The 14,099-nt window shown below is 48.4% G+C and overlaps 1 protein-coding gene across 4 annotated transcripts in view; it reads right to left on the bottom strand.

Moving 5' to 3' along the window:
- Nucleotides 1-14,099, bottom strand: part of HNRNPM (heterogeneous nuclear ribonucleoprotein M) — a 170,041-nt gene that overhangs the window by 106,249 nt on the left and 49,693 nt on the right. For 3 of the 4 annotated variants that reach the window (XM_030217975.1, XM_030217973.1, XM_030217974.1), the window contains exons 3-5: nucleotides 13,173-13,225; nucleotides 12,419-12,426; nucleotides 12,239-12,332 (exon numbers count right to left, since the gene is read on the bottom strand). In XM_030217975.1, the coding sequence (XP_030073835.1) occupies nucleotides 12,239-12,332; nucleotides 12,419-12,426; nucleotides 13,173-13,225 (155 nt within the window). The remainder of the gene's footprint in view (nucleotides 1-12,238; nucleotides 12,333-12,418; nucleotides 12,427-13,172; nucleotides 13,226-14,099) is intronic. The other variant, XM_030217976.1, reaches the window with a different exon arrangement.

Genomic DNA, 14,099 nt, shown 5'->3' with positions numbered 1-14,099 from the left:
CATGGGTACTGTGGACGCTTCCTTAGGTGGAGAAGGATAGTCCAGGAGCTCAAACATTTCAGCCCTGGGCTCGTCCTCCACAACCACCGGGAAGGGGATGGCTGTAGACATCTCCTGGACAAAGGCCGCAAAAGACAGACTCTCGGGAGGAGAAAGCTGCCTTTCAGGGGAGGGAGTGGGATGAGAAGGAAGGCCATCAGACTCCTCGTCAGAGAAATATCTGATGTCCTCCTCCTCCTCCCACGAGGCCTCACCGTCGGTATAAGACACAAGTTCATGAATCTGTGTCTGAAGCCGTGCCCGGCTCGAGTCCGTGGAAACACGGCCACGGTGTGAGCGTCGAGAGGTAGACTCCCTCGCCCGCACCGGCGAAGTTCCCTCCGCCGACGGGGAGCCTTCCTGGGAGGCGACCGCAGATGTCGGAGACCTCACCCCGGGCAAGGGGCCAGCCGGCGCCTCACTCAACGGTACCGGTGGCGCAAGCACCCCCGGTACCGGAGGGGAAGGGCGCAACAGCTCTCCCAGGATCTCTGGGAGAACGGCCCGGAGACTCTCGTGCAGGGCGGCTGTGGAGAAAGACATTGAAGCCGATGCAGGTGTCGAAGTCAGTCTGTTCCGGGCTGTCCAAGGTGGAGCGCATCGACACCTCCTGAACAGAGGGTGAGCGGTCCTCCCGGTGCCGATGGCTACTGGGTGCCGACTCCCTCGGCAACCCAGAGCTCTCGGTACCTACGCGGGAATGAGACCGGTGTCGATGCTTCTTTGACTTTTTCAAACGAAGCACGTCACCGGAGCTTCCCGGTACCGACGAGGAGGACGTAGAATCCAGCCGTCACTTCCTCGGGGCCGAGGCCGAAGAAGGTCGGTCTCGGGGGGGGGGGGGGGGCTGTACCGCAGGAGCCCTCAGGGTAGGGGGAGACCCACCCGAAGGCTCACCGCCACCAGCAGGGGAATGGACAGCCCTCACCTGCACTCCAGTCGAAGCACCACCGTCCGACGACATCAGCACTAGTGGAGGTCCCGGTACCACCGACGCCAACACAGCCTTCCGATGTCTCAGCCCCGACCATGCAGAGGGTCGATGCCTCGATGCAATCGATACAGTCGCGGCCGAGGGCGGAGGTCTTGATTCTGTCAACGTCGATGCACTCGATACTCCCGGTGCCGACGAAGAGCCCGAGAACAATACGTTCCACTGGGCCAATCTCGCTACCTGAGTCCTTTTTTGTAAAAGGGCGCAAAGACTACAGGCCTGCGGGCAGTGCCCAGCCCCCAGACACTGAAGACACGAATCGTGCCTGTCAGTGAGCGAGATTACCCGGGCGCACTGGGTGCACTTCTTGAAGCCGCTGGGAGACTTCGATGACATGGGCGGAAAAATCACGCCGGCGAAATCAAAACTCGTAATTGCGGTAAGGCACCAAAAAGAGAGGGAGAAAAAACTCAACCCGAGGCCTCAAAAGGGCCTACCCCGAAAACGAAAGAAAACTTAACGGGGCAAAAAACTGGAAATACGGGAAGGGGAAAAAGACCGAAAGGCCTGTCTCCGAAATCCCTTTTTTTTTTTTATAAGTCAAAAGACGCGCGAGGGTCAACTTAAGGGGCGCGAACGGCGCAAACACGACCGTACCGAGAGCGGACAAAAGAAGACTGACTAACACGAGCCGGTTCGGGCAGGAAGACGGCCGCGCATGCGCCTTTGCTAGTGAAGTTTCCGATTGGAGGGGCTGCCGTGGACGTCACCCATCAGTGAGAACAAGCAGCCTGCTTGTCCTCGGAGAAAAATCGCTTTCAACTCCAAGCGATTGATGGACCACTCCGCCTTCCCCGGCAATGTGCACCCCAGCCCTTCAGGCTGGCATCTGTTACCACCAGGCACCAATCGGGGAGCGCTAGTGGCATTCCTCGCCGCAGCATGCTGTCTGAGAGCCACCACTCCATACTGAGCCGGGTCGCAGGGAGCCACGTGAGTCTCTATTGATAATCCTGAGATATTGGAGACCATTGTTGAAGCAGGGAACACTGCAGAGGTCTCAGGTGCGCTCTCGCTCATGGCACCACTTCCAAAGTGGCTGTCATCGACCCCAACAGTTGGACTGTGTCCCAAGCTTGCGGGCGGGGCATCCTCAGGAGCAGATGGACCTGGTTCTGAAGCTTACACCGCCTTTGCTCGGGTAGGAACACATACCTCGAGGCTGTGTCGAACCAGACCCCCAAATATTCTAGAGATTGAGAGGGGGTCAGGTGACTTTTGGCCAAACTGACGACCCAGCCCAGAGATTGAAGCACTGAGACCACTCTGGCTGTTATCTGATGACTCTCCATTGCCGAGTCCGCTCTGATGAGCCAGCGTCTAAGTATGGGTGAACCCAGATACCCTCTCGCCTGAGAAAAGCAGCTACTACCACCATTACCTTTGAAAAGGTTCGTGGAGCTGTGGTGAGGCCAAAACGCAAGGCCCGAAACTGGAAATATTTTCCCATCACCGCAAACCGCAGAAACCTCTGGTGCGGGGGCCAAATAGGAATGTGCAAGTAAGCTTCTTTCCGGTCCAGAGACGTGAGAAACTCTCCTGGCTGTACCACCGCAATGACGGAGCGCAGGGTTTCCATGTGAAAATGCCGCACTTAGAGACCCTCCTTTTCACGGCACCACAAAGTAAATGGAGTAACAGCCAGAGCCGTGTTCGGCGTGAGGCATCGTGGACACCACCCCTAGGTGAATCAAGCCTTGCAAGGTCTCCTCTATCGCCGCCCTTTTGGCGGCAGAACCGCATCGGGACTCCACAAACACGTCTCTCACCGGGGCATTGAATTCTATTCTGTAGCCATCTCTAATCAGGTCCAAACCCCACTGATCTGAGGAAATCTTGGCCCACTCCTCGTGAAAGAGGGAAAGTCATCCTCCTATAACAGGTAGCAAGGAGAGGGCCAGCGCACAATCATTGAGAGGGTCGCTCTTGGACTCCAGGCCTTGAGCCAGCTACTGCGGAACGTCTGTCCGAGCGAAAGGAGTTCCTCTGCTGAAAACGGGCACGTGAAGTAAACCCAGCAGAACGCCCCAGCCGGTACCTTCTAGCTTCACGGAAGCGAGGTCTGAAAGAGGAGGGAACCGCCTGACCCTTGGAGGAAGGCCGCGGCCTATCCTCGGGTAAGCGCTGGGGTTTAGCATTCCCCAGGCCTTTAACAATGTTCTCCAGCTCCTCACCAAATAGGAGAAGGTCTTGAAAGGGCAACTTCACTAACCTTTGTTTAGAGGCCATGTCAGCTACAGCCATTTGTTTAGCCGAAGCTCTGACCAGATCATAAAGGTTATCAGCCAAGAAAGACAACGCCGACTCCATCCGCGGTGCCACCTCCGCAAGGGGCTCCGCTCCATCTCCGGGCTGTTCCACTGCCTGTTGCAACCAAGCGAGACAGGCTCAGGCAGCATAACAGCTGCAAGCAGATGCCCGTAAGAATAGGTCTGAAATCTCAAAGGACCGCTTTATAGCTGATTCAAGGCGTCGGTCCTACATGTCCTTCAGGGCAACTCCTCCTTCAACTGGGAGGGTAGTTTGTCACAGCCGTGACTAGGGCATCCACTTTAGGCACAGCTAGTAGTGCCAAATGCTCCTCACTTAGAGGGTATAATTGCCCCATAGCCCTAGCAACTTTCAAAGGCCCCTCGGGGTCAGCCCATTGAGCCGAAATAAACTCTTGGATGGAGTCATGCAAAGAAAAGGCTCTAGCAGGCTTCTTAGTACTTGTTATCCTCGGATTAGCAGAGGAGACTTCAGCACTCACAGGATCTTCAATAGAGGGCCTGCAATGCATTAGAAATAAGCGCTGGCAGCTCATCGCGGTGGAAAATCCTCACCGTGGAAGGATCATCTGGATCCAGTGGCAATCCCGCACCTTCCTCTGGCTCTCCAGACCACGAGGGCCTGCCAGACCCCTCACATCCCGACCATGGGGGGGGGGGGGGGGGGGGGGGGTGCCACTCTCTGAAGGGGAATCCACCCTTATGCGCTTGTCCTGCGGCCATCTGTAAGGGGAAAACACATCTGACGGCAATTCCAGGCTGGGCTCCACTGGAGGGGACACAGGCAGCCGGGCCAATTGAGACACCTGCGGGAGAGCTCTTTTTAACATAAATGCTTTGTGCAGCAGCAAAACAAACTCAGGGGAGAATGGCTCACCCTGATCTCCCGGTTCCAGTCCGGGGAAAATGGCTCTCCTATTAGCCTCCATACGAGGCTCCCCTCCAGGCTCAAACCCCTCCGCCTCAGCGGGGGTTGTGCCATGCTGTTCCAAAATGGCGTCCGCTGCCAGCTTCACGGAGCGGGAAGAAACCTTACTCGCCATGCTCGGGCCGGCTGCGACTTCAGAAGAGCACGATTTAAAGAGCCCTGCTGCTGATCTGCGTTTGCCACAACGGGAACAGCGCTTAACAACCTCCGCAGCCATCGCTGAAAATGGCGGGAAATTCAAAATGGCGGATTCGCGCCAAAATCGTCCCGAACGCAGGCCCTCCCCGGAGGAGCTACAAAATGCTCTTACCTCTTCGGATCGAGTCCACACAGCTCCGATCCGCTGCACAATCAGAAGAAACCTCTTTTCTGGGATCGCAGCACTACAGCACGACACAACTTTTTTTTTTTTTTTTAAACGCTGCGAGGAAAATTAGGCAACAGCGCAAGAGACAAATTTTTTTCCACTCCGGAGGATCAGTAGCGTGGGAAAGGCAGTGAAAGGGCGAACCTATGTGCCTGCATCCACAGCGTGGACAAAGACAAAGACAGGGCTAGCATATGTGTCTACATCCACATCAGGGGCCTGGGTAAGGCAGGGAAAGGGCGTACCTATGTGCCTTTAAAGTGGACACCACTAGCCACAACACCCCTGGCTACAACTGGCAACAGCACAGGAGCCACCCCAGGCAGGTTTTCTGAAGGAGCTGAATAAGCTGCGTCCACCCTGCTGGGGAGATAGGGAATACTGAAGAGGCAGATGGAGCTAGCTGGCCATGAGGCACTATGGTTTTTCAGTGCTCTCTATCTCCCCCTGCTGGTTGATGGACACAACCCACTCGTAATGGATTCATCTCCTTGATGACAAGAAAGGGGGGGGGGGGGGATTTTCTCTTCCCCTTCTACTGGTGTGTGGCAGGAGCGTCGGATTCTGCAGGAATGTTTAACAGTGGCTCATACAATTGTGCATCTGGCATCAGACTTACCATAACTTGGACCTTCAGGAAAGTTGATCCTAATTTCTTTTGGCAAAGAACTCGGACCTTTCATATTTTACTTTTTCTCCAGTGATAGCAAATTGGGAGCAAATGGGGTTACACTATGTATGGCAGCTGATGCACGTGGAGCAGTTTAAGGATTTTGGGTCATCACAGCAGAGTTCCATCTAGATCCTCAAGTTTTATATTACCAAATTCAGAGGAGCTCTGTGGGACTTGGGCAAAAGAGATTAGGAGACCTAAGCCTATTAAGCAGCTCCTCTGTACATCAGGCATACATGGAGCACAAATAGGCATACCAAATCTATTGCTCTATGCTCAAAAGTTATTACATCTCCCATGCCACTTCAATGTGTTATTGAGCAATGGAATGTGAATCTGCAGGAGAGTCAGGACATTTCAGATTGGGAGTTCATTTGGCCAGGCTCATTCAGTTTCCATGTTCTGTTGCCAGGAGGAGCTCATGGTTAGGTTGCTCCTCTCTATGTTAAGTATGCAGGTACTTCTTCTGACCTGTGTTGGTGAGGGTGTGGGAAAGCTGACGGTCCTGACCAGTTATGGGTCTTTTTAGAAAAGGTGTTATGACAGAACCTAGGTGATATTGGGGAGAGCCTTTATGTTTGGCCCCCTCTAGCTTATTATGGTTTTCTCATGACATTTGAGTTGTGAGGGATAGATGAGGAGCTCAGCGGACAAACTATCACACTACACAGGAAAAGATTGATGCTTATGATAAAACGTATTGGAAGTTGAAAGCGCTGTGTTGAGCAGCCTTAGCAACCTATAACTCTTCCCTCCACCTTTTTGTTTCGTTTACTTTGTCATGTTACTGGGCCAGAGTAATCAGGGAGCAGAGGTGGATGGCTGCTCTCCTGGCCACCCAAGGCGCTGCAATGTGGTTTCAAATATGTTGTACAATTGATTTATCACCTGTCAAGTTAAGAGTTAAAAAATAAAAAAGATTAAATTCAGTCCAATATGCCTAGGAAAAAAATCATCAAAAAGATTCAAGTGAAGTACAGTACAGCATTGTTTTCAATTTCAGGATAATGATCAGCTCCAGGTTTATAATCCAAAAAATCCTTATGGAATAATTTGTTCTTACCTGCTAATTTTCTTTCCTTTAGTCCCAAAGGATCAGTCCATTCTTGTGGGTTGTGCTCATCTACCAGCAGGTGCAGACATAGAACTTTGCCATAAAAGTTGCTGTGCATTAGGTTCCAATTAGTATTCAGATTGCCGAGCAGTAAAAACTTGCCAGAAAGACTAGAACTTCTGCCTCTTCAATAAATTTATTGAAACTTTACATAACTTAAAATATGAACTTTATGCCTAGGAACCAAAAACAAAAAAGCAGATTACAGAAAAAATATGGTGTCTGGACTGATCATTTGGGACTAAAGGAATGGAAATTAGCAGGCAAGAACTACTGCCTCCTTCCTTATCGCCTCCAAAGGATCAGTCCATACTTGTGGGATGTATAAAAGCAGTCCACAAGTTGAGGTGGAATGAAATTTCCTCTAGAAGAACTGAAGTTCCAAAGGAAGCCTCTGCTCTAGCCACCACATCCAGACAATGCTTTGAAAATATATGAAATGTGGACCAAGTGGCTGCACTACATATTTCATCCAAAGAAACAGCAGGGGCTTCTGCAAATGAAGTAAAGCGCTCTGGTAGAATGAGCTTTAAGATAGAAGAAGAAATTAGTTCTTACCTAATTTGCTTCCCTTTAGTCCCTCCGGACCAGCCCAGAATGTGACTAATGGGTTGTGCACACCTTCCAGCATGTGGAGACTGAGAACTCTGCCTCTAGAGAGAGCCAATAAGAGCCCCCAAAAGCTAGAGACAGAACCAGTATTCTCAGTCTCCAGCAGGTGGAAGGTGGTGAGCCCTTCAGACTCCTTATTTTATGCTTTCTTTTTCTATGTTGAAATAGCTGATATAAGGATAACAGAGTTTTATTCCTCTCAGGTGTATTTTCTTCTTATTCTGTTCATCCAGTGTCTTTGCCTGGTTGTAGAGGCTGAGGCCCATGAGGGTCTCTGTCAGCCTCAAGAATGTCACACTCAGGTGGCCAGGTCCCCCCCCCCCCCCCAAAGTGCATGACTTATTACTGTAATTGCCTCACTCTTCAGGGGAAGAACTGTTTAAGAAAGGGAGAGGCATACAAAAATTTTTTTAAACAAGAGCCACCCTTCTTGGGAGTCACAAAATAGAGTAATGACCCCATTTCAAAGTAGCACAGCACAGGGACTCCAAGACAAAAACTCCCAACAGGCGAGAGGAGCTCTAACTTGTAATCTTCCCACTGGTCCAAGGTGATCTTGGTCCAATTTTCGTAAAACAGAGCCAATCAGCCCTCTCTCCTGACCAAGGAAGAGTGGACCTGTGCCCCATCATTGGGAGGGAAAGCTGCTAGCCCCAGTCGAGAAGACAGACCTGAAGCCTGCTGGTTAGTCCAAAATGAAGAGTTGCTGACACCTGGGGCTGATACCATCTCACACACGGAGAGGCCTCCAGATCTAAAAGAGGGCATCAGCTTATCTTACAGGAGATGGTGCGTTCACCAGCTTCTCCAAATTCTCACCAAAAGCTAGTCTCAAAAGGGCAACTTGGTGAGGCGATGCTTAGATACTGCATCCACTGCCCAATGGTAAAGTCACAATAACAGACAGAAAGTGACTGCCAACACCATCTGCTTGGCAGACATACCAGATCATTTATTTGTAGAATTTGTTTCCCACCTTTTTGCAGGCTCAATATGGCTTACATAGTACCAAAAATGGCATTAGCCGATTCCGGTTTGAACAAATAAGGTATGAACAATACAAGGTGAAATTGCGGTAGAATGGGTTACATGTATGGTAAATACAATTGGAGGAACTTAGGGAGGGGAAGAGTTAGGATATGTCTATTACGGTCTTTGGTTACATTGTGTCGCAGGTATCCAGGTTTTTATGTTGGGTCAGTGGGGTATGCTTTTCTGAACAGGTCTTTAGTACTTTCCGGAAATTTGTGTGGTCGAGCGTAGTTTTTACTACTTTTGGTAGTGCGTTCCATAGTTGTATGCTTCGGTAGGAAAAGCTAGATGCATAAGTGGATTTGTATTTGAGTCCTTTGATGTTTGGGTAGTGGAGGTTTCGGTATGATCGTGCTGATTTTATGGTGTTTCTGGTTGGCAGGTCGATGAGGTCTGTCATGTACCCCGATGCTTCGCCATAGATAATTTTGTGAACTGTCGTGCAGATTTTGAAAGTGATACGTTCCTTAATTGGAAGCCAGTGCAGTTTTTCTGAGTGGTTTGGGGCTGTCAAAACACGTTTTCCCAAATATAAGCCTAGCTGCTGTGTTTTGGGCGGTCTGAAGTTTCTTTATAATTTGTTGATTGCATCCCGCATAGATTCTATTGCAGTAATCTGCATGACTTAGTACCATTGACTGTATCAGGTTGCAAAATATTTCCCTCGGGAAGAATAGTCTCACGTGCTTGAGTTTCCACATTGAGAGAAACATTTTCTGTATGGTGGATTTAGCTTGGGTCTCTAGTGAGAGGTTTCGGTCGATTGTTACTCCCAGGATTTTCAGGCTGTCTGATATAGGGAGGGTGTATTCTGGGGTGTTAATGTTTGTGGTTTGTATGTGTTGTATTGGGATGAGATGATGAGACAGTTGTGTTTTTTCTGGGAAGAGGACGATGACAGCGCAGAGTGCAATTCTGGATCCTGCTCTGTCACCTACTGCAACCCAGCTAAGGTACGCCCTAGCCATACCAATTGCAGCCTGGAGGGCAAGAGCCAACACCTCAAAGGAGTGCTTCAGCATGCTTCCAACTTCCTATCCAGCACGTCCTTAAGGGACAAACCCTCTTTCACGAGGACAGTGGTCTTCTTGGTGACTGCTGCCACCAAGGAAGCCAACCCTGGGGCAAGGAAAACGGTCTCCAGGGATTATACTGCCATGGGACACAGACAAGACATTGCCTTAGCCACCATCAACCCGGAATCCAGGGTAGGTCATTGCACTGCAATGAGCTCCTGAATGGCTTTCATGAACAAGAAAGGCCTTGGGGCAAGATGTACAAAGGTCCCCGGAAAGAACCGTCCGGTATTTCCACCTCGGTAAAAAATTACTGATTTGAAAACAGAGTGATTCCCAAAACAAGTTGCATGGAAATGACCAGCTCGATGAGGGAAGCCAATTGCCAAGCTTGGCTGTTCTGCACATGCTCAGAGTGGCACTAGTATACGGCCTCAGGATCAGAGATATTGATGGCCTCCAGTAACTAGTGATCAGGGAGGGCGACTCTTTCCTATGAAATATCCAAACTGTGGTAGTGTCATCTGGCTCCTCCTGCACCAGTTCCCCCCTCTAGCTCAAGCCAAAGGATGCACTGACAAGGTGGCCCCCGAGCAAGTGGGGGCCCAATGATCCCTCCTCAGACACAGCGCCCATCCTTCACCTTTTCTGTGCAGGGTCCACCAGTAGAGGCTGAGCTGTCTGCCTCAAATCCCCTGCACACCCAAAAGCCTGTACCAACAGAGAGGTTTGTGCTTTCTGAAACGACCTCTTCAACAAGTAGGCCTGATGTAAAAGCAACACAAGATCCAAGGAAAATGGTTCTACGAACCCAGAAGGGCCAGGCAACTTACCAGCCACGCCTGCCTGCACAGAACAAGGCTCCCTGCTGAAGACTGCAGATAAATGGAGCCCGTGAGTGAAACTGGACACAGGCTGCATTGGCTGCAATAAAACTAGTGTCCCAAAGAGGAGCTGTGCCAGCACGAAAATCAGCACAAAAATGTGAACCAGGCAGTCATATGCCGGAAACCGCCAACTCTGCGAGAAGAGAAGCACTGTCCCCTGGCAAGGCTTCCGAGCACCCGGCCAGGCAGATTCCGGACACTGACTGCCGCTTCTCGCAGCAGGAGCGCCTCAACATCTTCCACTGCCTCCGTCAGCCTCGGGGGTGCACACCAAAATGACCTAACAGCAATGAAAATCTTAAAGGGCCACTCAACTGTCCAGAGTGTTTGCTGACCCAGGCCTCTGCCCCAAAAGGGAGCTCCTAAGCTGGCACCTTCTGCCCAGTCCATCCACAGAAGCTCAAAGCACTGCAAGTGCCCCTGTGGTCTTTTTTTTTTTTTCTTTTAATCTGTGAGAAATGATCTCAAGCAAACCAGGCAATGGGCACTGGGGGAAGGGGGAACACAGGATGGGGAAAGACAATGTACCAACCAGGTAAGACCCCCCCCCCCCCAAAAAAAAAAAAAAAAAAAGTTGGCACTACACACACACTCCCGTTCAACTGAGCAAGGCAAGCTAGAACAGGAGACCCCCCACACATACTAGAATCCAGGAGCTGGCGTGAAGCTATCCACTGCCTGCTGGAGACAGAGATATACTGACTGATTGGGGAGCTGCCCATCCTATAATACAGAGATTACTGTAATGAACTCAATCTCCACCTGTTGGTAGATAAGCACAATGCACCAGTTTCTGGATTCATCTGCTGCTGTGCTAAGGAACTTAGCTTTAGAAGCTGCCTGACCCTTATTTGGGCCACTAAAAAGGACAAAAAGGTGATCTGAATGCCAGTCATTAGTGAACTGCAAAAATTGCAGCAAGGAACAGCGAAGAACAAGAGGACACAACACTGAATAACTCTTACCCCACTCGTCTTTCCAAAAGGAAGGTAGAAACAGCAGCTGATTAATGTGAAAAGCCAAAAAAAAAATTTTTTTGGTAGAAAGCATGGAACTGTCCTAATGGAAACTCCAGCCTCTGTGAAGAAGAAAGTGTCACTACAGGATAAGGCTTGAAGCTCCGAAATGCACCAAGCCAAAGTGATAGCCGCCAGAAATACAGTACTCAGGGTGAGAACCTTCAGAGAAACAGACTTCAATAGTTTAAAGGGTGATTTCTGCAGAGCTCTCAGGACCAAATTGAGATCCCAGGCTAGGCAGAGCGGGGCTGATGCTTCAGAAACCGCACAATATCCAAATGGGCATCCAAGGATGTATGCATCAAATGTCTCACCACCCCCAGTGCTAAAGAAGCAGTCCCCTTTCTCTTGTCAGTGTAAAGCTGGATTTTAGTAATTACAGTCTCAACCCCAAACAGAATAGCTACACAAAGTACTCCAAAAATGAGAGGTAAAAACTCTTGCCTTTACTCCACCCCCCCCTTTTTTTTTTTTTTTGAGACCTGTGAGAAAGAAGCAGGTAGAGAAAGGCAGCAGCAGAAGGGGGAGGGGCCTTGCACCACCAGATGTACCCAGCAAGGCACCAGTCAACAGCCTTATATCCCCAGGTTCAATTGAAGTAGGGTCTTAAAAGAGGAGCCAACACTGAAGAAGCCAGAAGCTGATGAGAGAAGTACTGATCAGAAGCCTTACCGTTCTGTAAAACAGTTTTGTGCTATCTCCACCTGCTGGTAGATTGCCATAACCCATCGGGAGAAGCCACAGAGGGGAAGTGTTTTTTTTTTTTTTTTGGGGGGGGGGGGGGGGGGGGGGGAGACCTCGTACCATCAGATTTACACCCAAAAGGCCAGAAGAGGAAGCCTTTGCCCTACAAACTCAGTATCTCTGATCCCGAGGCCGTATACTAGTGCCCACCAAAGGAACGTGTGCCAGAGCTAAATAGCAAGGGTCTAACTCCTTATGGAGATACAGATACTAACTGTAACCTAATGGACAGCAGCCTTTATGGCAAAGTTCTATCTCCACCTGCTGGAAGATGAACACAACCCATAATTATGATCCTTTGGAGACAATAAGGAAGTAAAATTTGGTTGGCTTGATGAGATCCATTTTCCTGAAAATAATAGTATTATATTGAATATCAGAATACAAATGAACGTGGTCTGCCAGACCAGATGCCAGACCAGATGCTCAAAGCATTACAATTCTACTACAGTATCATTTGGAAAGATGGACTAAAATCCAAAAAAACAGATTTTTAAAAACCTAGAGACTGCAAACATACAAATGAAATTCTCTACCCCTTACTTCTTTAGCTTTCAGAGGTCTTCCATTAAGCATATATTTGTTCAGAATCTCCGAGGCCTTTCTCATATTTTCTTCTTGTTTAAACTCAACAACCCTGGAAAATAAAACAAACATTCGTACTTTTTCCTGTCTTCAAAAACGTGAAGATTTTAAAAAACAAACACCACACAATATACTTACGCGCATCCCTGGGTGTGCAGAAATCATCGAGTAAGGAAAAAAGAACAAAAAAAAATAATCATTTCAGTAGTCGTAAAGTTACAGGACAATTTTTACAACATCTAACCTAACCTAACAACTGAAAATCAACATATAAGATAGTATTAACAATATTTTAACTTCATAACTAGGGCTATTTTCATTGTGTTGGACTATTCACATTCCATAGTATTATTCGTGCACCGTTTCACTTCAAAATCCCCCCAGGACCATCTCATCTACCTGTGCCAGCATTTCTAAATCTCCTGAGTCAACACCTGCGGTAATTTTGTCGCATTTGTTCCTGTGCATACACACACACAATCCTGACATCTACTACCATGTAATCCATTTGGGCCTCTTAACAGTAGATTTGATTATAGATTTTGTCAAACAAAAGGGGGAAACATTGTCAGCTGCTGTTATTTTCTTTCCACTGAACGTCCATGAACAGCCGCCAGTAAGCTTCCTATATAAATACACTTCAAATGAAAATGCTTCTAAAAGGTTCCATACAGATCCCAAGCAAGCAACAGCACCAATTTTGGTTCAAGATCACCTATACAAAAAGAAGTACTATTCTTAACTGAAAACCCCTCCCCCAGATAGTAGTCTATGCCAAACATTATCTGCCATGGAATACCCAATTACCTTCCCGAATTCATTTCATACCACCATAGTTACATTTTGTCATGTAGTATTATCCACAGAAGTAGTAGTTCTCTCAAACACTTACCCTTGACTTTCCTTCAGCGTCCATTAAGAGCTCCACGTATGTTACCTCACCAACTACAAATCAGATTCCAGACGACATATACACCAAGGGAGAAAAGCCAAGAAAACAATGGGAATTTAGAACAATCATCAACCCTGAATGGAGCCTGAGCCCTATAGAAGCCCAGAAGCACTCCATGTTCCCTAAACCACCACACTGGGCATTACAGGTGTGCAGTAAATCTCGAACATGCTAACGATATGCCATTGATTCTTCTCCCACCACGGCAAACTGAGTTCCCTACCAATCAAATCTTTCAAATACCAATCACTAAATACAAACACCAAAATGGCTGCTGAGCTGGAAGCATTGTGCAAAAATATAGATTTGTACAACACTGACAATTTGAACCATAAACTCTAATTTTACCAAATGAGAAAATTATGAAAGACTTCTATAAAAACGTCTCCATCCAACAACTTCCTTAGAAAGTGTACTAACTCCCAGCCATGACAGGAAATGTGTAATATCTTCTTTAAGACAGAACTGGCTAAACCAAGGAGAAATTAGGCCTTACCTGCTAATTTGCTTTCCTTCAGTCCCTCTGGACCGGCCCAGCGAATGACTGATGGGTTGTGCACGCCTTCCAGCAGGTGGAGACTGAGAATTCTGAGTCATCAGCAAGAGCCAATAAGAGCCCTTGCCAGGAATAAAAAAATCCAGTATCTCATAAAGGAGTAAAAGAAAACTTTCCTTCTGCGCACTTGTGAGCCTGAGCAGCCAACCACAGACTAAGCCAAATCTGTGGCTTACGCAATGTGTCTTCTGACAAAACACACAAAGATAAATTATAACATCAAACCTTACACGAGCTATATGTGCATATATAGATATGTTCCTTTTCTTTTTTTGAATGATACAAAAACATGACGACCCATAAACGGACAA

Source organism: Microcaecilia unicolor, chromosome 11 (assembly GCF_901765095.1).
Source record: "Microcaecilia unicolor chromosome 11, aMicUni1.1, whole genome shotgun sequence".
In the NCBI taxonomy this organism is placed as follows: domain Eukaryota; kingdom Metazoa; phylum Chordata; class Amphibia; order Gymnophiona; family Siphonopidae; genus Microcaecilia; species Microcaecilia unicolor.
This window is presented reverse-complemented; position numbering and strand designations above follow the sequence as displayed.